The following is a 25388-nucleotide window of genomic DNA, read 5'->3' as shown; positions in this document are numbered from 1 at the left end:
CTGGTAAATTGTGAATAAATTGAATATGATGATCATCAGCAGGTCGAAACTGGTTTTAATCCCCTTTTTAAGTACAATTTTCCTTTTTTACTTTAATCCTCGTCCATTCTTTTCCCTTCCCTTTTTATCCTCCATTCCTATTCCATCAATAAACTGGCCGAAAGGAATAAACGGGGTACTGATTTCACTTCCTTTTCATTTTGGTCCTTATACTTCTACTTTGTCTCGTATTAGTCCAAATTCGTATGAGAAGTTGTATATGCTAATGCTATGGGCTGCTGAAAGAAGAGATGTACGAAATTTGACTGGATTTAACAAAGCTTTAAGTAATATTTTTTTTCTTCTCGATGCGACCGCAGCCCCAACAATAATTCTCGTACTTTATAGAGACAGGCGGTTTTGCTTGGTGGACAGTAGTTAGCGAGAGAAGAAGAAGAAGAAGAAGAGGAAGAAGAGAGAGATAGAGAGACATCTCTCCCGACACACCATTTTAGAGAGAGAGAGAGAGAGAGAGAGAGAGAGAGAGGATCGAGATGAGAGAGATCGTCAGAAGTCTCAGATCGCCCCGTCGTCGTCTTCTTCTCCTGGCCTTGGCTTCAATCTCCGTCCAAGCAATCGCAGGTTCGTCGTCGTCCCACATTATTATCATCCGCCCTCGAGCTCTTCGATCGGGGTAGATCATTTCCATTATCTTATCATATGTAAAAAAAAAAATGCGAAGCTTCCTGCTGGTGCCGTTGTTTTCCGTCGTCAATCAGGTTGGTTAATCGATCTTAGGTCTCCGTGGCCTGTCATCGATTGCATCGCGTAATCTTTCTGAAGCTGAGCTGGTCCAGTTCGGCTGAAGCTTAGATTGTCGCGTGTAGTAATTAATTGGCAATTCGGGAGAATGTTTTGGGATCTGAGAGTATTCTTAGGGTTTGAAAATTCTTAGGATTGACCGCCTCCGAAGAATATGACGATTTCGGGATTTTGAATTCATGCGATTGCGCATGAATAGCTCGGAATTCGTCAGCTCCATCAGGCGAGTTTCTTTTGCCTCGGAGTCGGTTTGATCTCTTGTTTGGTTCAGAAGGAGCTCTTAGAATTGCTGCATGCATCATCTACTCTAAGTTGCTCTTACTAAGGAAATAATGTCAATTAATGAACCAACGAAGAAAGTGTTAGATCAAATTTTATTGCTTAGCACTTCTCCAACGTGGTCAGACTGTCGATGGCGATTGCATGGAACTAATGAAGTGGAAGGCACATGCATTGCAACCGATACTAGAGCCCTTGTACCGTTTTGAAAGTTGTGGCTGGCTGGTACGAGTTAGGGGCTGGATGCTCTCAAGAGATGGGTAGCTTGTTTGTGGGAATTACTTATAATGATTTATAAACAACTGATATGCCTCGTTTTGTTTTTTGTTTTTCCACCGTCTGGTATTAAGCATGTAATTCAATTATAGCTTTATAATTGTGCAATATCTGGTCTTTGGTGGTTCATATTGTTCTCACTACTGAGGTCTTGATGCCTCTTTTTGAAAATTGACTCCTTTATCTTTGCTGATCATTCACTTTCTTTTGCTCCTTTGTTATTCGATCATTAATCATAAGTATCTTCTTTGCTGTGAACTTTCAGGTGATGACCCATCGAATTCTAAAAATGATGCGAAGAAAGAGGCTCATGGCGCATCAAGTAGTAGCAGCGGATCCATGGTGGTGGGAGTGCTGCTTGTAATAGTGGTCGTCATATTGGTTTCTTATTTCCTATACAAGCTTTGGCAAAAGAAGAAGAGAGAAGAGCAATACGCTCGCCTTCTTAAGTTGTTTGAAGAGGATGATGAGCTCGAGGTCGAACTAGGCCTAAGAGACTGAGTTTGTTTCAAGTATGCAGTTCGTAGGTAAGACGAATTCTCTTGCTACATGGTTGTTTATGAAAGGTCTTATGATTTAACTGACTCCTGGTCATATTCAGTAAGCGGTTGAAAATCTGCTGATGCTTGCCTGCATTTTTACTTGAAGCCATTAGCAGCTACGTTGTTAGCAAGTTAAAGAAAGTAAAAACAATAACGATGTCATGAACCAGTGCAATTGCATTGCACTTCAGGTTGCACAAAGTTTCTTAATAGCATTTCTTGATCTTGGGCTGAATTACAGTGTTTCTGAGATCACAATCGGATGTTTGAAAATGATCATTCAGATCAAGTTTGTAGTATTGTCTCATTTGATCTAGTGTCCGCACATTCGTTGCAGGATCACTTTTGTTGTTTCTTTACTACCATGTCAAATCACATATTAGAAACTAGCTTGATTTAATGGTCCAATGTGTATTTGCATCCGGTTTAGCTCAACTGTTTGTTATCTGCTTTAACTTTTCGATGTCCACATTGAAGTTATGTATTTGCATCTGTTTTAGCTGCAGACCTAGTTGCATTTAAAATTGAAATGACATATTTGCATCTGTTTTTGCTGCAGACCTAGTTGGATCTCAACGGGCGTAGATATTTGTTTGCAGTTTCAAATTGTACTCTTGTGTATTCATGTGCACAAAGGTTAGAAATACAAGGAATTTTTTCCTTTTGGCCTGTATGATTATGATGGAATCATTCAGTTTTGTATGAGATACTTTGAAGGGTAACCCCAATTTGTATAACTGAGTATATGTCATCAATTGGTGATTGACCTCCACCTCTCATGATGGAAATCCTTATTCATCGCTTTACAGTACATTTACAGCTTAAAAGTCCTTTTTGGTACAATGGTTGTGGCTGTCATGTACAAAATCCAGGTGCCAAAAATCAGCTCAAGTTTCGTATGTTGCAGCTGGGAAACCTATTGCAGTTTTCTCCCTTACCCGTGTTCGATAGCAGTTGTTTGTAGTGGGCACATATATCTGTCACAAGGATATCACTTATGTACATGACCCGAGATTGATTGTAGCGGACACATATCTTTGTCACAAGGATATCACTTATGTACATGACCCGAGGATCAAGCTTTATCAGAAAACTAGAAGAAAAGGTGAGGCTTCATCCACAACAGTCAATATGCTCTGATACTCTTAACATCACAGCGCTAGCTTGAAACTATAACTATTCCAGGCTTTATTTTCGCAAAAACACTACATCTGGTACTGTCGTTTATTGGACACAACCATGTCTTACAGATTGAAATCAGCAACACGCATAACAGACAGGTCACAGACTGTCAGGTAAAGAATTATAAGAATACTATGTGGCCCATAAATAACTAATTAGTCGTCCAAAGGAAAAAAGAATTACAGTCACAATAGACAGGAAAGCATACCGAAAAATAATGAGTTGGTCGGTCCTAGGTGAGAAACCGACCCTCCTAATAAATCTCCCACCCGGGAATTCTTCTTCTTTCTCCCTTCTTAAGGTTGTTGGGAACAGGGTTGCTGTCAGATACCTCGGGTTATTGTTGCTGATAGCAGCGATCCATCAGTTGGAATAGTCAGCAAAGAGAGTAATGATCCATTGAATTGCTTGAGTTACTATCTTCCCGTCTTGGCCCGCTTCATCCCTGTGCTGTTAAAGGGAGACATGCTTGGGCTCATGCTGGGGCTCATACTCGGGCTTTCTTCTCTAAGAGTACCATTCAACATAGCTAATTCCCTCAGCTGCTGCTTCTTATAGTGATCGAATGATTCGTCCTGTGTTTATTAGGGAATAGAAAATGATTAGCACTTAGGAATAAAATGGATGAACCATAAAGATAGAAAATGCCAATGCAATGGGAAATCGAGAAACCTTGTCCAGTTTCCATTCATTTGTCTGAAAAAAAGAAAAAGAAGAAAAAAAAAAAGGAAAACAATGCGATCCGTGAAGATAGTAGTATTTTCCATAACCAAATGGAACAAAAAAAGTTTGCTCATCTCTTACCACAGGCTTCAAGAGGTTTTCGAGTATTCCCACTGCGAGCTCCAATTGGGCATTTATTTCTTCCTCCCGGAACTCAGCTTCCACTAATATATGTAAAGGTTCATTGAGATGCTCATATCCAGGTTTATCCTTTAGCTTCTCTTCCTACAAATGTCATCGATCAGCATCAGACGAGAGAGAGAGAGTTATTGAGCAGAACTCCGTAAGTATCAATTGTAGATATGGTCAACAAAAGTCTCCTAACCAGGCATATGTTACCGGCAAAAGTTTAGACATGAGAAATTAGTTGAGATAAGACTTGACTCTAGAAGAAAAAAACCAAAGGAAATGTCTACATATTGGTCCAGTAAGGCCTAGAAATTTCAAAGAGAGCAAATATACATACTCTCAAGAACTAATAAATTACCAATAAAAAAAAACTGTAACTCATAAATTCATTGACTCAATTGCAGATAACGGGAAGTTATACTGAGGAGGAGGGATAGAAATGTAAATTCTAGTGATACCTTCACAGAATCCTTTACTGATCCCTTGCCTCTTATGTACACCCTACACCCTGTCGCGGTTTCCACTCTTTTAAGGGAGTTTCCACGTGGCCCCAGGATTCGTCCAACAAAATTGTACTGCCAAACCTCAGTCAGGTGCAACAGAAAAGTTACTTTGCATATCGTACAAGAAGTTACCATTTTACTAAAATGGAGGAGAAGATGGGTTTAGAAAAATACTGGCAATAGCTAGTCTTAACTCACATTTGGATAATTATCAACGGGAACATCAAGTCGAATCACTTTCTTGACAAAAGGAGTAGTTGGCACGCCCATTGCACCGGGCGCCCAACCCGCTGCAGCAGAATGAAATGGAGGAATTTTCTGCATATGCCCTTCTTCCTGAAGGAACAAATCAAACGTGGTACTGTGATAATTTTGATTAGGTAGCTAAAAGAATATAAGAAAAATTACAAAAGGAGCTTTTTGTTACCTCCATCTGCATCATCGACCACCTGTCCCGATCTAATGGCCTTCCATTTGGGTGTAAATTTAATGCCCTGTGTGGACTCCCATGTTCAAGTCGTTCGTGCTCCCCAAAGCTTGCACCATAAGCTGATAACCGTCTAATTTCTGCAGACGCAAAATGAAATGAAAGAAGCTTATAACATCTGTATGACAGAAACATTCTTATCCACTATAAAATTGTACGGGACTTTCATGAATATCTTGTTCCAGTATGACACTACAAACTCAAAACTTATGATTGACACGCGGGAGAAATATGTGAAAATGCAACGACCAAGAAGCTAGCTGTCTAGAAAAAGTGACAGCTGCGGAACACATAGACAGATAAATTATTTTATCAGTAATGATACATGATAAGAGGACCTTGATTTATTAGCATGCTGCAATGGGGCAGAAGCTGCAAAAAAGGACCCAATTTGTGCTTCTCCGCCACTAATTCAGCCAGATATCTGCATCAAACCAATAAACAAAATCATCAGAGAGCACCATTTCCATAACACAAAGGCTTGTTGATGTTATGCCACACGTGGTTCAAAATGAAATCACTATTTTTAGAGAACCCGCTCCATAACACTTCCATCGCATCGATGCAAATGAGACTGTAAAGCTCAAGTCGGCGGCAAGTAGTGAAACTCAAAGGTCAATTTTACTGAAGCGAGAAGCATGCGATACCATGATTAGCAATAGCATTATTTAGAACAGACACATTCCGACAAGAACCAAAGAGCATCACTTTGGCCAACCAGCAATCCAAACAGCAATGAGGAGAAAAACGTTATGACCATTCAATTAACCCTGAGCGACGATTGCATCTGATGATATCCTACAGGAACGGATTGGAGAAACTGACCTGTCTCGATCGGCGGCGAGAGAGGATGACCGGTGAGGAGAGGCATGGGGCCCGGAAGGAGGGTACTGGAAGTAGCTCCCTGCTGGGATTCTCTCTCCCATCACCCCCTCCCAGCAATCAATCTCTCAGCTGCAGGAAGAATTAAATCCAAGAACAAGAAAATCAGCTAAAACCCATCAAGCGAATCATCAAATGGAAACAACAATACTCCACAAATCAAGAACCCCATCTACCAAAATCAAATCTTTAAAGGAATCACGACACAGAGAAGATGAGAGAATTGTAGAGAGAGATAGACAGACACACACTCACAGGGGTGAAGATGGGGGCACGGAGAGAGAGAGATTAAGGGAGGGAGGGAGGCTGCAGTCTCTCTCTCACATACATACACATACACTGCAGCTGTGGCTGCTGCCTTTCTTGCCCTGCTGATGGGGAAGGGGAAGGGGAAGAACAGTGGATGGTGGTGTGGAGTGTGGGGAGACCAACAAAAAAGCCCTATTGAGGAGGAGGAGGAGGGGTTGAGATTTGCTTTGCTGTAAATTCAGAGTACTCATTCACAGACAAAATTTCGGTCCATCAATAGTTTCCATTTTTTTTCTTTTTCTTTCCTTTTTTTCCTTTTCCTTTTCCATTTTCTCCTCCTATCAAATCAAGAAGGAAAATTAACATATTTATATTGAAAAATATTATGTATGTTTATTGAATTGGAAGTTTGTTGGTAGCCTTTTTTCTCAGCTGTCTTCGATGTGGCATTGATAAATATCCACTGATCCAGCCTTTTGCTTCCCAAATTGGACATGGTCTACTTGAATTTCTTACCCAAATTATGAATTTGTATTCTAAGTCCATTTTCATGAAAAATAATTCAGAATATGATAAGTTCATAATCAAGAACGAATATCAGGATTTTCTTATAAGACATCATTTAAAATGTGTTTAAAAGAAAATTTTTGCTGACAAAGAGATCGGTACTCCTCAAATTATTATACAAACCAGATAAAGGTCCGCGCATATGTACTGGGATCAAGAAAATGATTGTTGACTGATATTAGAAATGATAAATAGTAAACAAAATATTTTTCTTGGGATCTTTATGGACCAAAATAGAAAAAAAAGAAGGAAAGTGGAGGAAGTAATAAATCACTTCCCCCGTGAATTATATTACTCTCAAATGGACTTACACTACAATTATGTCAAGAAGTAAATTAATATTTGTTCGAATAATGTAAACCATGTGTATTTGTTCACAATTGGCTATATTATAATTTTTTAAAAATATGGACTTCCAAATTGAAAAACTTTTATTTGCGTTTTTGCTTGCTGATGTACCTTCCAAGAACAATCAAACTATTATGAGATTGTAAAATACATGGAAATTTTAAGGTGTTATAATAACATAATATTATTATTTTTATAGATAGATGAAAGATCCACAGCCTTACTGTTCCTATCGAGTTCCATTACTTGGAGTTTAGTCCAAAACGTTCTCAATCATTTCTGGAGTCTTACTGAATGCAAACTACGCAAGCAAACATCTATATTGACAGTGATTAAAAAGGATACAAAGTCAAGACTTTAATTCAACAAACAAATAAATATTTCCAATATCTACACATATTTCAATAAATATTTCCAATACCTGTGCAATGGTATGTACTAACATGAATGCCTCCTATACAAAAATTGGAATTCTAGTGCATTTATGCTGGGCATTTAGATGTCAGAACCACTTTTCGTACATCGTGCCTTCATCAATGGCCTCCAAATATGAAAGCTTGGCCACACCAATGCTTAACCCAACTTTTATATGATCTTTTGTTTTCTCATAATATGAGATTAATGGTCTTCTATCCTTTCTACTTTCATAGCGATGTGATAGTATAATATTGCACCACCTGTTCCATTCTTATTGGTAATGACGGGAAAAGTCACGCAATGAAAATCTTTCCAAGTCCTATATGGCATCACCCTATGCTTTGTTCCAGTTTTTATATATGTATAGATAGATAGATAGATATGTTAGCTGATAGATTCGCCCATAATTAATTAGAGATAATCTACTAAAGTTTCCCACTGAAATTACAAACATGCGTTTTGAGTTCCTTTTTTATTGAGATAATTCAAAACGTTATTATTCATATTCCATAATAAATGAAGTTCGATGAAGTGGAATATAGGATAACATAAAATATTATATTTCATAAAATCTAATAAAAAATCGGCTGACATATGATGAAATTCGGTTGATATACAATATCGTATTTATAACATTGTTAATCTCATACAAATTATTTGCGTGACACACAGCAAATGATGCATATCTTTTGTAACAAAAAAAAAAAAACTAGGCAGTAGCCATGATCGAAGATGATCTATTTGTATAACAAAGATATATTTAGAAGATAGCCTAATTAATTTTAGATATATATGATAACATGTGCCTTATAATCTTATTTAGCTAAATCTATATAAAGTCCACTGCTTACTTTAGTTCTGCGTTGTTCAGCTTAATTTTTCTGCATTCCAATTCAGAGTTTTGCAGTGTGTTTGGTTTTAGAGTTAAGTAAAGTTGAGTTTTGATTTTAATTTAGTTATAATGATTATATTGTTGAATTATGAGGAAAATATGAAAAAGTAATGAATAGTTTAGATCATTTAGTATTAAAAATTGAATTGAATTATTAAAAAATTGAAGAAAATGAAAAAAGTAATAATTGTGTTGTTAACTTTTATTGTGTAGAGAGTACAGTTAAAAAGTTAAAATTTTAAAAACCAACTCTAAAACCAAATTTTAGGAAGCTAATTCATTGCTAAATATAGGTATCAAATTTTATTTTATTTTCCTTTTTGATAAGTACTTGTACATACTCTATTAGTTCTATTAGTTCATAATATCTTTTTTCTAACACTATTTTAGTTTGTACTGATATTATTCCATAAATCGAATAGAGAGAACTGCCCAATATTCAAATTTAGGCATTTGACCGTAATATGAGATATACAAAAATAATGACCAGAGATATTATTATGTGTAAGGCATTTGCGTGTTGATTTAGGATAAAGATGATTGTTCGTATTTTAATTATGCATTTACTAACGTACGAGATTCCTCCAGTTTTTGTCTTTTTTTCTATTCACTTTTATTATCTTTCTTTCATTTTAATAGCAAGAGAGACTCGAATTGATAAAAAGATTAAAATAAATGAATAAAAGATATGCATAAAATTTGTTGAGAATCAAATTCAAATCTTATTTATTATAGACAGAAATGTGTGTTACTGCATTTCGTCCTCTTTTTATAGCTATCGAGTTTTTTTTTTGTTTGTTTGCAAACGATGGAAGTTTCAGCAACGATGGACTGACTTATTTATAATCCGTTGGTTGATCAATTAAAGTTGTGCGCACCTTGTTTGTTTCCGTATCATTACTGGTTGAGATGTGTCCACTTCATGAATTAAATTAATACCATTAAGGCAACCATTTCCATGATGTAGTAATTGGAGCACCTATGCCGTTCCATCACGACTCACTTGTCGATCTCTCTCGCTCGGTACAGTTTGCCGTTCATGAGAGATCGGTACAGTTTGCTGTTCATGCGCCACGCGCAGAATACCTGTGGCTTGATATGACCCACATTGCCGACTTCTGCACAGTCGGGGCACATACGTGCAGATTCGGGACACATGCTAGGATAGCATAACAATGTTGCAGCGAAACTGCACCAACTGCAGACGACGTAGGTCCGTGAATTCGAAGCCGAGGCGTTTCCGACCGGACGATCAGTTGCATCGTGGGCAGGGAATTATCCGGCAATCCCATTGGGCCCTGTTTTCAATTGGGCCGGTCCGAGGGGATCCGGTCGGCCCAGCTTCTGCCGGCCTCGATGATTCCAACGGGGCAGCCGGGCAAGGCTCAGCGGACCGACCACAAAGCCTGCCCGGGAATGCAAGAACGGGCAGCCCCGTGCGGCTGCCGTAAACCCTCACTCTCCCCTTGAACCCTCTCTCTTACCTTCAACCTCCATTCCCCTCCCCCCGCCTTCTTCTCACCGAACCACAGCTCTGGAACTGCGGGAAGGAGTCTGCCTCTCCTCTTCGAAGGCTTTGGGGGGTTCGGTCGTCGTCTCGTTCTTCCCTCTTATCAACCGCAGAAGCCCACTGCCTTCGAGAGGGTCCATTTCTCGATTGCTGGTTCCGTTTCCTCGTAATCTTGACCTGAATTCCCCGGCTTTTCTCGGAGAAGATGGCGTCTTGCACGGCTCAAATCCATTTCCTTGGTCTAACCGGAGCTGGATCATTCAAGCTGTCCAATACCAACTCCTGCAACTGCAGGTTTTCAGCTGCTCTGTTCTCTGCTTCTGGTGATTTCTCCGCCGGACATCCCATCAGTCGGAGCTCCGGGGATGGTCTCCTCAGTGTTCGTCGATGCTCTTTGGCAGCTCGTCGTTTTAGAGCTCTCCCACATTGCGTTGCGCAGAAAGCCGACCCCTCAGTCTCCGTTCATTCACAGTCAAGCAATGGCGCATCTTCCGGTAAGAATTGCCGAAACTAAGCTGTTGATTAGTATTAATGATTAGAATTTGCATTCCTAGTTCGGGTTCAAGGTTAAGCCTTTCATCAAATGAGAAAGGATAGTAATGTGCTTCCACTAAGAAACTTAGCAAACAAGAGTATTGCCATAGATGCGAATTCCTATTGATACGGTTTATTTAGAATGTGGGAAGCAGCTGACATTACTTGACATTACTTATGGCGGTAAATTCGTGTATAAATCAAGTGTTTCGTGAGCTCCTGTAGTATGAACGGACAGTTTATCGAATTCAGAAGTTTTTGCTGGGCAAAGTTTTGAGCGAGCTTCTTCCCCGGGATGAGAGTAGAAATAGTTAGCTAATTGTCGGCTTTCTTTGTCTTGATGTGACATAGGAAACTTCGATCCCTATGTGGAATAGAGGGTATTGTCGGAACATTTTTCATTTTACTTCCTCGTGTCCCCGTTCGTTTTGTTTTCATTGCAACGTGAAGGATCTATACCTTTAAATTTCCTGATATGTGGAGTAGAGGGTATTGGTAGTGGGGTTTTTCATTGATGTAATTACCCTAAGGTTTGCTTCTTTGGCTGATTTCATTCTTTCATTCTTGTTGCACAAGAGAGGGTGGTAGTGCTGGTCATAGGTGGAGGAGGAAGGGAACATGCATTATGTTATGCCTTGAAGCGATCTCCATCTTGTGATGCCGTTTTATGTGCGCCTGGAAATGCTGGTATTTCCAGCTCGGGAGATGCGACGTGCATTCCAGACCTTGATATTTCTGAAAGTGCTGCTGTTATCTCTTTCTGTCGTGAGAGGGGAATCGGACTTGTCGTCGTGGGGCCAGAGGCTCCTCTAGTTTCAGGTCTTGCAAATGATCTAGGTAAGGCTGGGATCCCTACTTTTGGGCCTTCATCAGAAGCAGCTGCTTTGGAGGGTTCTAAGAACTTCATGAAGAGCTTATGCGATAAATACGACATTCCCACAGCTAAGGTAGCTTTCTCTCTTCTTTGTTAGAAGAAGATGTGATACTCTCAACATATGCAACTTATCTTGAAAGCTATGGTTTCTCTTTTCTCCTTGGAAGCTGTTTATAAGAGCACTGTCCTTATATATATTTAAAATTGCTGATGCAGTATAAAACATTTGTCGACACATCTGAAGCAAAGCAGTATATTAAGGAGCAAGGGGCTCCAATCGTTATCAAAGCTGATGGATTGGCCGCTGGAAAAGGAGTCACTGTTGCTATGACACTCGAGGATGCCTATGAAGCTGTTGACTCCATGCTCATTAAGGGTGTTTTCGGGTCTGCTGGTTGCAAGGTCATAGTTGAGGAGTACCTCGAAGGGGAGGAAGCATCTTTCTTCGCCTTGGTGGATGGAGAGAATGCGATTGCCCTAGAGTCTGCCCAGGACCATAAACGAGTCGGTGACGGTGATACTGGCCCTAACACTGGTGGAATGGGAGCATACTCTCCTGCACCAGTCCTAACCAAAGAATTACAATCTATAGTCATGGAGTCCATAATCCTCCCCACCGTCAAGGGAATGGCAGCCGAAGGTTGCAAATTTGTCGGTGTTCTCTATGCTGGTCTTATGATAGAGAAAAAGTCGGGGCTGCCTAAACTGATCGAGTACAATGTGCGCTTTGGAGATCCTGAGTGTCAGGTTTGTCAATGGATCTCTAACCAACAGCCCATTTACTCCACTAATAAATGTATATGCATAATTTTATGTTCTGTGCTTGAGACGTTCTCTGTGTGGAATGCAGGTATTGATGGTTCGTTTGGAGTCAGATCTGGTGCAAGTTTTGCTGGCAGCTTGTAGAGGTGAGTTAAGTGATGTGACGCTCGATTGGTCTCCAGGATCTGCTATGGTGGTGGTAATGGCTAGTAACGGCTACCCTGGGGACTACAAGAAGGGCAGTGTCATTCAGAATCTCGAGGAAGCTGAACTCATTGCTCCATCTGTCAAGATATTCCATGCAGGGACTGCTACGGACTCAGACGGTAATTTCATAGCCACAGGTGGCCGTGTTCTTGGTGTAACTGCCAAGGGAGGAGATCTGGAGGAAGCACGGGATCGAGCTTATCAAGCAGTGGAAGCGATCAACTGGCCCGGTGGGTTCTACAGGAGGGATATTGGGTGGAGGGCTCTTCCCAAGAAGCAAACCGCCGCGAAATGATTTAAATTAAGCTGATGATCGATATATACCTCATAGGAGAAAGAGTGTTCTAACATCGCGCAAGAGAATCCGCCTTACGAGATGGACTTCTAGAAGAGGGAATTGCAAGGTAAATAGAGTCTGGTAATTTGTAGTTTTACCACAGAAATGTGTGCTAATAAGGTCCATGTACTATTATTGCAAAGGTGTACCGATGATTCATTAATATATCTATTTGTGGAATCATCAATGCGTTGTCTTTGAAATTGGTCTTCGACGTATTACTTCCAGGGGGGGTGAAATTCTATCTCCCTGCAGAACATAAAACAGGGTAATGTGTTCCGACGTGGCAGGACGCGTTAATATACAGAGTTTGATCTCATGTCGCAGATTTACTTTCTGAATCAATGGCTTCCTTTGCCTTAAAAGGGACTCTCTTACGAATTTATACTTGGAAATAATTGTTTTCAGTCTGCTGAATCCCTTCAGTAACGACTTGATACAAATCACAAATTGATTTACATGAAATAAAAAAAAAAAAGTATCAATTTACTATTAATTTAATCTGAATACCGACACGGCATCATTGTCATGGAAGCGTCATACGTTAGTTAGGAAGTCCGTTGGAGGCTGATTCAACCTCTTGACTTTTGATCTTGTGATGAAGTTAGAGGCTGACCTTTTCATATATGTAATGTCTGCTCCTGCCCCTGCAGGAACTGATGGCAAGTTTTCAGGCTCAACAGATGTTGAAGCTATAGAAATGTCCGGGTTTTGCATTAAAAGCTCGTAAAAGCAACGGAGGAGAAGCAGAATTGATCTCTGCTCACTCGGTATCCAAAATCTTCCTCCTCCTTTCTAACCTGATGATCATTTGCTCGGGAATGATATTGTCTTGGATATAACTATGTGCTGAAACCACTGGACCTGTGTTGCTGGTGAGGCTGTTGGGAAGTTGGGTGTAGGGTTGTTCAAAAATTGACACTATGAACCTCATCGGATATGTTCGTATAAAAGATTTTCATGTTCCTCTCAGTCCTTACCAAAGATTAGATGGGTTCTTTTCTACTTCATAACTGTATTTTTTAGCAGTTGGATTTTGGTGCAGATTCAGTGGAGGAAATGGGACATTCACCTTTGTTCAAATCTTGATAAAGGTCATAGTATCGCGGAACTGTCGGTGTCTTGGGGTGGTTTTAGGATACTTGGGGAATCCTCGGAGGTCTAGTCATGGTTAGAATCAGTAAATCTCGACTTGCTTCCAAGATCGAGCATTAAGAGGAAATTCCACATAGAGAAGAGATCGAAGAAAGCACGAACAAATGCAGGCTCAATTTCGGCCTATCCGTTAACATTATCGGAGCCTCTACCTTTCTCAGTTTATAAAAGACACTCGACAGTAAAGTGGACTGGTTGTCTGCATAGGGCAAGCCCAAATCCTCTTTCGTTTTGTTTGATGCATAGATAAACCAATTCTGCTAGACATACATTATAATATTCAGCATATAAAATCAAGAATAGGCAAAGTAATATATACTTTTTCCTTAGTGATATACATTTTTTTTCGGCGTTGACCTAACATTCAAAATCTCAATGAACTCCAACTAATTTAGTTTGATCCTCATCGGCTTATTAAGGGAAGCATGGATTTTCTCCATTCACAAAATTCGAACTCCAGACCTTTGAACAAGTACCAAATCATATGAAACAATCTACGTTGGTTGTAACATATATATTTTAGTTAATGCAAAAATCTTTATAATAATGTTGTTTAGTTTGGGTAGTTTGGCATCTACTTAGAAAATCAACGATCGTGAGAGTTTTGCACTTTAATGGGTTGACTTGGCTCAATTAGTTGGAATTCATTGCGCTTTCGGATATTAACGGATACAGGAATTTTTTTTAATCAAATCTTTTTTTAAGTATAAGACTTTAGCTGGACGGCCAGCTCTTGTCCAAAGAGAGGTCATGACAACTTGTGCATTTATTTTTTAATACTCATTTGGACTTTCTGTTTTCGTTTATATTATAGAAAAAAGGAATGGAATCTTCTCGGTGAAGGGGGAAATATGGAAGGAAGATAAAATGTTAAGGAGACTTCTTCCTCTTTCAATAATGAGCATGACTTAGACCTGTCAGCAATTGTTGTGTAGGCTTTTCCTTGTTTCCAGCACATAGTGGTTACATATTAACGAGGAAAATCTGTGATTCACATATAAAACTGGCCAGTTCTGACTGTATTAACTAAAGATGTGTGGGTCGATATGAATCCGTAACTCTTGTCGGGATGAAACTCGTGATATGTTGCATGGAAGTAATTTACTTCATCAGGGCATGCATTATGATATTGTTTTGTGCAAAATGATATGATTCATCATGGAGCTGGAGATTCTCAAATTTTTTAGAACTGGAGAGCAACTTTTTCTCCATATCTACCTAGTTAGTAGAGCGTCAATAATAGAAAGGTCGGCATTATGCCCCTTTCAACCTTTAGGTATTGCTTGACTGACAAGACTTGGGGCAGGAAAAAGTGGGTGGAGTTTCTTTGAATGAAAGTTACCTCTCTGACTCAGAAAAGATTTAATGAAAGAAAAGGAAAGAACTTTTTGCCCAAGTTGGGTTAACTTCTTTTATTTTTATTTTTATAAATAAGGTCAGGTCAAACAAAAAAGGATAAATGGAAGAGAAGAATTGATCTATACAAATTTTGACAGAAGAATGGCTCTGATAAATTCATGAATCATGCTCTTTCAATTGGCACTATAGTACCCTGCTGGTAGAGTTAAAAACTCGAACTTCGCTCTCTCTCGTTTTCAGCAGATTTATGTACATCTTGGTGAAAACAAGCCAATGTAACAGCAGAAGCAGAGGATGTTGATTAACAGCACAAGAACAAGAAATATGTCTAAATTCTTTATTGGTTAAGACTTAGGAGCTAAACCAAAGGAAAGAAAAGAAATGACCATTAAGCAATAATGCTATAAGCTTTCTCAGACATTAACATCACACTTCTGCATCAGCTGATACTTGATGGCGTTGTTACCGACCGAAGTTCCTTTGCTCCTGCTCCCAAAGGTGATATATGCAGGGCAGGTAACGAAGATGTGGTAACTGCCCGATATGAAGGTCCCGACTTTCCACCTCACCCGTCCGTCGACCTTGATCATGATCATCACGTACCCGTTCGCCTGGTCCTGGCTCAGGGTCACTGAATTGTACGGGGCGATCGGGACCGAGTTCCCGTATATGAAGGGGGACCACACGTCCACGTCCTTGTGCCCCTCGTATGACTTGGGGATTCGGGTCCTCACCGTAATCTGCTGGTCCCTGTAAGTGGCATAAATGTCCAGCCTGTCGTAGTAGATGCCAATCTTGTCATTGGGGTTGCGGGATGAGATAGTGGCCTGGAACGTGGAGGTGAGGAGGCTCGGGTTGGAGGAGACATTGAAGGCGTAGAGGGTCGTGTCCTGGAGGACGAACCGGGGCTTGTGGGGGTGGAGGATGGCCCACGTGATCAACACGATGATGAGGAGGATTAAGAGGATGATCGAGCCGTACTTGAGCACCCGCCACCAGAACTTGCGCCACTTGTGGCTGTGCTCGGGGCAGCTCTTCGTCATTCGAGCCGGTTCCAGCGGTAGTTGGGGGGCTTCTTGGACAGTACTGGTGGTCGTTGGTGGAAGGAGAAGGTGGAAAGTAGAGTTTGATTGCTGGCAAAGACTTGGCAAAGGGAAGGATATGATAAATTTATAGATGAAGTTTTGAGTGTGCTGTTTGTATATTTTAGTGACGATAGATATTATTATGTGTAAGGCATTTGCGTGTTGAATTAGGATAAAGATGATTGTTTGTATTTTAATTATGCCTTTACTGACGTAGGAGATTCCTCGAGTTTTGTTTTTTTTTTGATAAATGGGAAAACTTCATTAGTAGCAAAGTGTCTTTACATCAAAAAAACCATTTACCCCCGTACAATTCTTACAAACTAAGAAACCCCAAAAGTCTACCCCAAAAGTGCACAAATTAACTGTGAGCAATATCAAAAGGGTGAAACATATGCATCGCTAAGACAGAATGTACAATCTTAAATGAGACTCGGGAATGAACATATAATTTCACTTGCATATCCGCAAAGATCTTCCGAACTATAGTCGCCGATGACGAGACTTGCTTTTGATAGATCATAGCGTTTTTCTCCATCCATATGCAGCATATGTAATGAGTCCATGGAAGTTTTAGACAAATAATATCGAGCTTCTTACCACGAAGAGAAGAGATCCAGCAGAACTCCGTATTTTAATCTACGATGGATCTGTGCAAGCCAACTCGAGCCAGTAGATTTATTCAAATTCCTTGAATAACTGGACATTCAAAAAAGAGATGGTCTCGAATCTCCAATTGCATACTGCAAAATTCACATTCAGCTGCAACAAACGAAATCCTCCATTTTAGTAACCGGTCCTTTGTATCCAACTTATTATGCACACAAAGCCAACTAATAAAAGAAGATCGAGCAAGCTGTCCATCAAACCAAACTGCATTCCTCCATTCCATTTTCGACCTCTGGTTCTTAAACACTTCAAGGCATTGGCTATAGAAAATTGTCCAAATATGCGAGGTGTCTATATAGAAAATTGACCTCGAGTTTTTATCTTTTCAATTATTCACTTTTATTATCTTTCATTGTTTTTTTTTCATGGGCGAAATTATTATTTTTCTTTCTAATTGTAAGGGAGACTCGAATTAAATAAAATGTTAAAAGAAACGAATAAAATATATACATAAAAATTTATTAAGAATCAAATTCGAATTTTATTTATTATAAACAAAAATGCGTGTTATTGCATTCTCGTCACCTTTCTATAACTACCGAATTTTTGTTTGTTTGTAAACATTGGAAGTTTTAGTAACGATGGACGGACTTATTTTTTATAATCCGGGTGGTTGATCAATTAAAGTTGTGCGCTTCTTGTTTGTTTCCTTATAATAATTGGTTGATTCTACGTGTTCCCACTTCATGAATTATATTAATAGCACTAAGGCAGCCATTTCCATAATGCATAGTAATTGGAGCATCCTATGCTGGTCCATCACGACTCACTTGTCGATCTTTCTCCCTCGGTACAATTCGCAGTTCATGGGCCGCGCACAGAATACCTGTTACTTGATGCGATCCACATTATCGTCATGAAATTGTGAATGGACGTGCAGGGGCAGAGCCAATGAAGGAGTAGGGGGGCAATTGCCCCTCCTGAATTTTGAAATTTTACTTCAAAAGTATGTGTTTCTTTATGTAAAATTAGTACTTTGCCTCCCTGAACATTAAAATTTTTAAATTTTACTCAAAAAGTATAAGTTTGCCCCCCTTAAATAAAAATCTTGCCTTCGCCCCTGTGGACGTGCAATCCGACTTCTGCACAGTCGGGGCTCATACGTGCAGATTCGGGACACATGCTAGGATAGCATAACAATGTTGCAGCGAAACTGCACCAACTGCAGACGACGTAGGTCCGTGAATTCGAAGCCGAGAAGTTTCCGACCGGACGATCAGTTGCATCGTGGGCAGGGAATTATCCGGCAATCCCATTGGGCCCTGTTTTCAATTGGGCCGGGCCGAGGGAATCCTGTCGGCCCAACTTCTGCCCTCCTCGATGATTCCAACGGGGCAGCCGGGCAAGGCTCAGCGGACCGACCACAAAGGCTGCCCGGGAATGCAAGAACGAGGCCGCCATGGACCATTCTAGAATCGTGCCACGTGGCACCACCTAACCCTCACTCTCCCCATAAACCCTTTCTCTTATCTTCAACCGCCATTCTCCTCCCCCCGCCTTCTTCTCACCGAACCACAGCTCTGCAACTGCGGGAAGGAGTCTGCCTCTCCTCTTCGAAGGCTTTGGGGAGTTCGGTCGTCGTCTCGTTCTTCTCTCTTACCAATCGTAGAAGCCCACTGCCTTCGAGAGGGTCCGTTTCTCGATTGCTGGTTCTGTTTCTTTGTAATCTTGGCCTGAATTTCCCGGCCTTTCTCCGAGAAGATGGCGTCTTGCACGGCTCAAATCCATTTCCTGGGTCTAACCGGAGCTGGGTCATCCTCTAAGATTCCGAAATCGGGGCGGCCCTCGCAGTCGCTGTTCTTTGGCCAAACCCTAAATTCATCCAAGACGGCGCCGTTCTTGAAGCTCAACACCCGGGGAACGAGGTCGAGGAGGTATGCGGTTGGCCCTGTCAGGGTAGTCAACGAGAAGGTGGTGGGCATTGACTTGGGGACCACGAACTCGGCGGTGGCGGCTATGGAGGGAGGGAAGCCTACCATAGTGACCAACGCCGAGGGGCAGAGGACCACTCCCTCGGTTGTGGCTTACACCAAGAACGGCGACAGGCTGGTGGGGCAGATTGCTAAGCGGCAGGCCGTCGTTAACCCCGAGAACACCTTCTTCTCGGTGAAGAGGTTCATTGGGAGGAAAATGTCCGAGGTGGATGAGGAGTCCAAGCAGGTGTCTTACAGGGTTGTGAGGGATGAGAATGGCAATGTGAAGCTCGAGTGCCCTGCTATTGGCAAGCAGTTTGCTGCTGAGGAGATTTCCGCACAGGTATTGATTAGTATTTTGCCTCTCTTTCTTTCTCCGCTCATACTGGGTTTGGTTTATTGCATATTCTTGAAGAATTCTTGGCATTTGTGTTCTTGATGTTTGTGCTTCAAATGGTCCGTCTTGTTCTTTGTTTTGTCGGACATTTGATTTCTGTGTTTAGTTGTATTGAGGGGGCTATTGAATATCGTCGGATAGGCTAGTCTGTACTCGTAAAACCAAGTAATGTCCATCAATTCCAGGTTTACTGGAGCTGGATTAGGAGCTTAGAAACGATACGAGGTGTACGTTAAGAGTGTGTAGATGCTTATGGTGCTTATGGTGCGTTTGGTATCAGAGTTAAAAGTAACTTTGATATTGATTATGGAAAAGGACAAATGATTGTGTAGTGTGTTCAGATAAAGTTAAGAGTGTGTTTGGATTGAGAGATGAGTTGAGTTGAGTTTTGGTTTTAATTAGTTTGTAATGATTGTATTGTTGAATTATGAGAGAAAGTGTGAAAAAATAATAAATAATTGAGAGAAAATAATGATTAAGTAATGATTGTATTGTTGAATTGTGAAAAAGTAATGAATAGTTGAGAGAATTTAATATTAAAAATTGAATTGAATGGATAAAAAAAATTTTAAAATAAAAAAGTAATGATTGTGATGCTGAATTGAAGGTAAGTGGAGTTGAGTTGAGTTGAGTTGAACATTGTTGGAAAAACAAACACACCCTAAAAGTAAAAAATTTTCACTTGAGAAATGTGTATTTTTATTGTGTAATTGGTAGAGTTAAAATTAAAGTTAAAATTTTTGTGATTTTAACTGCGAAACCAAACGTAGCATTATATTCCGTTTGTTTTCGCAATCGAATTTTAAGATTTTAACTTTAACTTTACTCACTACACAATAAAAATTAACTCTTCAAAGTAAAAAAAGTGAGTCCCATACATAAATTCACATACAATTTCATTATACTCAATTAAATTTTTAATTTTAAATTCTATCAACTATTCATTATTTTTCTCACCTTTTCTCATAATTCAATAATACAATCATTACAACCCAATTAAAATGAATATACAACTCTACTCAACTCTAAAACCAAACACACCATTAGTGATGGAATTCTTGATGTTGCCAATGCAGGTGTTGAGGAAGCTGGTGGATGATGCATCAAAGTTCTTGAATGACAAGGTGACCAAAGCTGTCGTGACTGTGCCTGCCTACTTCAATGACTCCCAGAGGACAGCTACTAAGGATGCTGGCCGTATCGCTGGTCTAGAAGTTCTTCGTATAATCAATGAGCCGACTGCAGCATCACTGGCGTATGGTTTCGAAAAGAAGAACAATGAGACCATTCTTGTGTTTGACCTTGGAGGTGGTACCTTTGATGTCTCAGGTACTCTCACTGAACTGCTAGAGGAGTCATTTTCCTATCCTCATGTGTGGCTAGCTTTTGCTGACAGTAGACAGTGGTTGTTGCATTGCAGTGCTTGAGGTTGGTGATGGAGTGTTTGAGGTGCTTTCCACTTCTGGAGATACCCACCTTGGTGGTGATGACTTTGATAAGGTCAGGCATTGTTTCCATGATAGGCCACCCCACTTTACTGCTTTAGTGATGATTGCTCGGTGCTCTTATCTTCGTAAGTAAAGTCATGGAAGCAATTGTGAAGCTGAGTTCTAAATACTCGTGTTCAATCATTCTATTCAGAGAGTTGTTGATTGGCTTGCTGGAAACTTTAAGAAGGATGAGGGCATTGACCTTTTGAAGGATAAGCAAGCCCTTCAGAGGTTGACTGAGACAGCTGAGAAAGCCAAAATGGAACTCTCATCTTTGACTCAGACAAACATCAGGTATGTTCCTTGATTGGGAATGATGCACTCAAAACTAATTTGTTTCTTGGAAGTCATTATGGCATGTATTAATTTTTTCCCTGGATGATGGTTCACTATTCTTGCAGTCTGCCCTTCATCACTGCCACTGCTGATGGCCCCAAGCATATTGAAACTACTCTTACAAGAGCCAAATTCGAGGAATTGTGTTCAGACCTCCTTGACAGGTATCCAGTTGCATAACTTTTCTGCGTGTTCACACCTACGGCCTTGCTTCTGCCTTCATTTCTTGCATATTTTCATGGAAGATGCACCTTTCAATCAATCTATCATATTTACCTTCTCAGGCTGAGAACGCCAGTAGAGAATTCCTTGAGAGATGCAAAGCTCACTTTCAAAGACTTGGATGAGGTTATCCTTGTCGGTGGTTCTACCCGTATCCCAGCTGTTCAGGAGCTCGTCAAGAAGATGACAGGGAAGGATCCTAATGTCACGGTTAACCCTGATGAAGTTGTTGCTCTTGGAGCAGCCGTACAGGTTGGTCAACATCTGTTTCATATGATCCTAAGGCTTCATTCCGTGCATGTCGGTTTTAATAATTTTAAAAAATTATATGGATGGTCTCCTTTGCTGCAGGCTGGTGTTCTTTCTGGTGATGTGAGTGACATTGTGCTTCTGGATGTGACCCCGTTATCTCTTGGGTTGGAGACTCTTGGCGGTGTGATGACCAAGATTATCCCGAGGAACACTACCTTGCCCACTTCAAAGTCCGAGGTTTTCTCAACTGCTGCTGATGGTCAGACAAGTGTTGAGATTAATGTCCTTCAGGGCGAGAGAGAGTTTGTCAGGGACAACAAGTCTCTTGGAAGTTTCCGGTTGGATGGTATTCCCCCGGCGCCTCGTGGCGTACCACAGATTGAAGTGAAATTCGATATTGATGCCAATGGTATCCTCTCCGTTACTGCCGTTGACAAGGGTACTGGAAAGAAGCAAGATATCACCATAACTGGTGCTAGCACCTTGCCTGGTGATGAGGTATGCATTCTTTTGGTTCATTAATGAAGTGATCTATGTTTTACCTACTTGTCTGGACGGCAGGCTGGACTAATCTGTTCAGTCTGTTGGCATGAAAACTTTTAGTAGGTTGTGAGTTCTCGACATAGAGAATAGTATTGGCCTGTTCTTTATTATCAAGAATGTGGAAACTATATAATTATCACATTACAATAGTAAATTTGGCAGAAATAGTACCACTGAGGAAACACCAGCCTAGCCATTAAGTTAATGCATGTGTGTTGAAACGATTGCAGGTGGAGAGGATGGTGAAGGAGGCTGAGAGGTTCGCAAAGGAGGACAAGGAGAAGAGAGATGCCATTGACACCAAGAACCAGGCCGACTCCGTTGTATACCAGACAGAGAAGCAGCTGAAGGAGCTCGGAGACAAGGTCCCTGCAGCCGTGAAGGAGAAGGTCGAGGCCAAGCTCGGAGAGCTTAAGGAAGCGATCTCAGGTGGCTCAACCCAGGTCATGAAGGATGCGATGGCTGCCCTGAACCAGGAGGTAATGCAGCTCGGCCAGTCACTTTACAACCAACCAGGTGCACCGGGTGCAGGCGGGGCTGCTCCTGGCGGCTCAGCTGATCCCACAGAGTCATCCAGCGACAAGGGTCCAGAAGGAGATGTCATCGATGCTGACTTCAGTGACAGCAAGTAAGCGGAATGACAGTATCTTTGGGTAGGGATTTTTTTGGTTTGCCCTCTTTCGTTTACCTTCATCTGATTCCTTGAAGGTGTTATAGGCAATGAATTTTGAGAGAGAGATACGGTATTGTGTGTTGAAAGAGTCTGCTTGAATTAATGAGCCTGTCCTCGTTATTATTCTTGGGGGAAAAGGATACAAAGAGAGGTTATCAGTTACTAGTTGGCAGGGACGATGAAAAAGCTTGTTAACATGTGATGTCCAAGATTATGATTGTCATCTTAGTGGTAAAGTCTCATTCAAACTTTATGTCTTCGTGTAATGATCAAAGCTGCCGCATTTTGTTCATTCGGGATTTTGTGAATCTTAAGTGGGCTCTGCCTGATTCAGTTGACAAACTATATTGAACGATGCTCGACCCCACTTGGGCTGACCTGATTGGAACTCAATTATTGTGCTGATCATTTGCGCACAGCCGTGGAGAGAAAGGGACTGACTCAGTGTTTGTTATGGTGGTTCGGATGTCACGTCTTTTGAAATTGAAGCTTTTCCCATGAACCCGACCAAAAGTGAATACATTATAGCAGAAGCATTGGTCCTAGATCAACTACTTCTGGAAAGCGAAGTGACACAAAATGAAGAAAAATCAAGAACAAACTTCTCGGTCTTTTCCGTCTTTTTTCTTGGATTGCCCGACTAGTTTGGTTCCTAGCGAGCTGCTTTCCGAAGCGGGATTATTTCTGGGAATTCGGGATGGAGACTAGTTTGGCTCAACAAATTTTGAACTCGGAAGTATCATATCTTATGGAAGGTAAAAGTCGGCATGTAAGAGCAGGAGCAGGACATCAGTTATTTCTGTTTGCTGCATAAAGGGGAAAAAGCAGACGGCAGCAGTAAGATGGTATCGGTGATGACACAGTCGGAGGAGATTTAGAGGCCAAGGAATCTCTTGCAGGCTTTAATGATCTTCCCTCCCCTGTTCTTGTTCCTGCTCTTCTTGTTCTTCATCGATCCAGCCATGTTCAGGCCATCATCTTCTTCTTCCTCGTAGTCGATGTGCGTCGTGGACTGGACATGGATCCTACAGTACCTCCCCGACACCGAGGATGACCTTCTCATGGAGAATGCCCTCTTCACGGCAGAGCACTGAGCTCCTATGTTCTGCCCCTCGAGCCGGCGGCGGAACCTCTTCGACGCCGTGGAGCAGCTCCGGCTCAGGACCATCCCGAAGCTCTCTCCTCCTCTTGTCTCCGGCTTCTCTCGCCCCGAGCTTGAATCACGGAGACCCTGGTCGCTGAGGTCGGCACTCCGTCCAGCATCGCTCTTGATGCGGATCGCGTCTCGGGTCCCTTCCGTGCCGTGCTCTCTCCTGGGAGTCTCTGTATCTGATGGGAAGTGCAGCAAATCGGACAAGTCCACAGATCTTGACTTGTGGGTTGACCTCATCTTGGAATAATGGCCATTCATTATTCCCGAGCCTCGTCTAGAGCTCAGTTCGAAACTTCGGGTAGCCAATCGTGGCAGAGCAGAAGGCGGCTCGCTGCTGAAACTGAAGAGCAGAGAAGAGCGAGAGGCTATGAGAAAAGAAGACGAGAGAGCAAATGCAGGGATGACGAGGAGGAGAAGGTTAGACTTGGAGGTGGAGACATGAAAGTATTGTAGGAACCCCGTCTGTAATTTTATGGTAGAAAATTGTGGAGATTTATATGTCCTTTACTGTCATGACAAAGGATTAGTCAATCATTGGGTCCTACTCATACACACACATCTTGAAAATTATTATCACATGATTTCAATCTAATAATTTACAATATTATATTATCAATTCGTACCGATTCGAGTTGATTCGGTTATCACGTTAAAAAAAGAAAAGGGCAAAAAACTATCTCGTCATCTGAACCTTCCTCTGATCAGATATCGGTGCGTAAATTAAGAGAGTGGCGTTTTGCTTCTCGACAAAGAGAGCACAATCTTAAACCGATGATTCCTTTTTCATGACTATATGCATATACGGTGAACGGGGTATTTCACCTTGGCAATGGCAGCAAAGACCCACCCCACCCTTTGTTTCCCATTCTGGGCTGAGAGCTTGCATGGGCCTCCAAATGGCCCAATGTCGGCCCATCTGGCCCATGATTAGATTATTTCTTCCCCCTTTGGGCTTATATATAAGCACCAACTATACTAGATTCCGAGCACGCGCATAGTGCGAAGCTAAACATTTGCTCATGGTTATCGACTGCTCAAGTTTGCCTATCGTCATTCCGGTAGCACATATTATCATGGAATTTTGTCACATAATAATTCTGTTTAAAGAAGTTCCGTTGAGTATGTTTCGATAAATCTTTATTAAATGGTAAGAGGAGAAGACGGAAAAGGGATTTGTCAAGAGATCTGTCTCATAAGTGGTCAAAGTTGGATAACGAAGACTTACAGTGTTTTCTTAGTAATTATCCATTTTGGGCAATGTTGAAAATAAGATATTTTTACCAAAAATGTCCCTGAAGGGGTCGCTGCTTTTTACAATGTAGTGTGAACTTGCCTTCAATTCACATCTTACTTGCAACGATGTCAATAGGGATTAATTCGGAATCTCATGTCAAATCAGAAGATTCAGGAAATCTTAAATGGTTATTTTTTTAAAGTAGATAATCGACAATTTTTTTTTTTGCTAGTAGTTATAGAAAATTACATCTGCTATTTGTGATTCGTAGAGTGCGTTTGAATTCAGAGTTAAAATAAATTTAATTTTGATTTTGATTTTGATTGTGAAAAATGACAAATGAGATGTGATTATAAATTTGGCTTGAGAAATGTGTATTTTTTGTTGTATAACGTGTTAAGTTAAA

General features: G+C 41.0%; 5 protein-coding genes across 7 annotated transcripts; 3 read left to right on the top strand and 2 right to left on the bottom strand.

Annotated features, from left to right (window-relative positions):
• Positions 1–383: 383 nt before the first annotated feature.
• LOC116195039 lies at positions 384–2709 on the top strand. Its single transcript, XM_031523997.1, has 3 exons — positions 384–621; positions 1622–1883; positions 2458–2709. The coding sequence occupies exons 1-2, from the start codon at positions 534–536 to the stop codon at positions 1855–1857; spliced, it is 324 nt and encodes a 107-aa protein (XP_031379857.1). The 5' UTR covers positions 384–533; the 3' UTR covers positions 1858–1883; positions 2458–2709.
• A 349-nt stretch (positions 2710–3058) lies between these two features.
• LOC116195038 (KH domain-containing protein At1g09660/At1g09670) lies at positions 3059–6308 on the bottom strand. 3 transcript variants are annotated; one of them, XM_031523995.1, is made up of 9 exons: positions 6054–6308; positions 5748–5876; positions 5261–5346; positions 4863–5002; positions 4634–4771; positions 4391–4507; positions 3885–4028; positions 3753–3776; positions 3059–3655 (listed from the first exon to the last, which is right to left on the bottom strand). In XM_031523995.1, the coding sequence occupies exons 2-9, from the start codon at positions 5846–5848 to the stop codon at positions 3497–3499; spliced, it is 909 nt and encodes a 302-aa protein (XP_031379855.1). In that variant the 5' UTR covers positions 5849–5876; positions 6054–6308; the 3' UTR covers positions 3059–3496. The 3 variants fall into 3 exon arrangements, with proteins under 3 accessions (XP_031379855.1, XP_031379854.1, XP_031379856.1); XM_031523994.1 differs by having other exon boundaries at positions 6060–6306; XM_031523996.1 differs by lacking the exon at positions 3753–3776 and having other exon boundaries at positions 6060–6296.
• Positions 6309–9708: 3400 nt separating this feature from the next.
• On the top strand, positions 9709–12719 carry LOC116197056 (phosphoribosylamine--glycine ligase). Its single transcript, XM_031527060.1, has 4 exons — positions 9709–10281; positions 10898–11268; positions 11412–11942; positions 12046–12719. The coding sequence occupies exons 1-4, from the start codon at positions 9993–9995 to the stop codon at positions 12457–12459; spliced, it is 1605 nt and encodes a 534-aa protein (XP_031382920.1). The 5' UTR covers positions 9709–9992; the 3' UTR covers positions 12460–12719.
• A 2451-nt stretch (positions 12720–15170) lies between these two features.
• On the bottom strand, positions 15171–16199 carry LOC116194126 (NDR1/HIN1-like protein 1). Its single transcript, XM_031522859.1, has one exon. The coding sequence runs from the start codon at positions 16056–16058 to the stop codon at positions 15429–15431; it is 630 nt and encodes a 209-aa protein (XP_031378719.1). The 5' UTR covers positions 16059–16199; the 3' UTR covers positions 15171–15428.
• Positions 16200–18249: 2050 nt separating this feature from the next.
• On the top strand, positions 18250–22848 carry LOC116195204 (stromal 70 kDa heat shock-related protein, chloroplastic). The gene is made up of 8 exons (XM_031524200.1): positions 18250–19025; positions 20156–20408; positions 20500–20579; positions 20721–20863; positions 20971–21069; positions 21190–21379; positions 21479–21877; positions 22153–22848. Exons 1-8 carry the CDS (start codon positions 18471–18473, stop codon positions 22552–22554), a joined length of 2121 nt encoding a protein of 706 aa, XP_031380060.1. The 5' UTR covers positions 18250–18470; the 3' UTR covers positions 22555–22848.
• Positions 22849–25388: the final 2540 nt, after the last annotated feature.

Source organism: Punica granatum, chromosome 2 (assembly GCF_007655135.1).
Source record: "Punica granatum isolate Tunisia-2019 chromosome 2, ASM765513v2, whole genome shotgun sequence".
NCBI lineage: Eukaryota > Viridiplantae > Streptophyta > Magnoliopsida > Myrtales > Lythraceae > Punica > Punica granatum.
The sequence above is the reverse complement of the archived record's forward strand: the minus strand, read 5'-3'. Positions and strand labels throughout refer to the sequence as shown.

Excerpts from the sequence above, each read along its gene's own strand:
- LOC116195039 (XM_031523997.1), top strand. The coding sequence starts at position 534 with ATGAGAGAGATCGTCAGAAGTCTCAGATCGCCCCGTCGTCGTCTTCTT. Across the intron at positions 622-1,621 it reads CTCCGTCCAAGCAATCGCAG|GTGATGACCCATCGAATTCT; the intron begins GTTCGTCGTCGT and ends GTGAACTTTCAG.
- LOC116195038 (XM_031523995.1), bottom strand. The coding sequence starts at position 5,848 with ATGGGAGAGAGAATCCCAGCAGGGAGCTACTTCCAGTACCCTCCTTCC. Across the intron at positions 5,347-5,747 it reads CTCGCCGCCGATCGAGACAG|ATATCTGGCTGAATTAGTGG; the intron begins GTCAGTTTCTCC and ends GGTTTGATGCAG. Across the intron at positions 4,772-4,862 it reads GGTCGATGATGCAGATGGAG|GAAGAAGGGCATATGCAGAA; the intron begins GTAACAAAAAGC and ends TTGTTCCTTCAG.
- LOC116197056 (XM_031527060.1), top strand. The coding sequence starts at position 9,993 with ATGGCGTCTTGCACGGCTCAAATCCATTTCCTTGGTCTAACCGGAGCT. Across the intron at positions 11,269-11,411 it reads ACGACATTCCCACAGCTAAG|TATAAAACATTTGTCGACAC; the intron begins GTAGCTTTCTCT and ends TTGCTGATGCAG. Across the intron at positions 11,943-12,045 it reads TTGGAGATCCTGAGTGTCAG|GTATTGATGGTTCGTTTGGA; the intron begins GTTTGTCAATGG and ends TGTGGAATGCAG.
- LOC116194126 (XM_031522859.1), bottom strand. The coding sequence starts at position 16,058 with ATGACGAAGAGCTGCCCCGAGCACAGCCACAAGTGGCGCAAGTTCTGG.
- LOC116195204 (XM_031524200.1), top strand. The coding sequence starts at position 18,471 with ATGGCGTCTTGCACGGCTCAAATCCATTTCCTGGGTCTAACCGGAGCT. Across the intron at positions 19,026-20,155 it reads CTGAGGAGATTTCCGCACAG|GTGTTGAGGAAGCTGGTGGA; the intron begins GTATTGATTAGT and ends TTGCCAATGCAG. Across the intron at positions 20,864-20,970 it reads TTGACTCAGACAAACATCAG|TCTGCCCTTCATCACTGCCA; the intron begins GTATGTTCCTTG and ends CTATTCTTGCAG.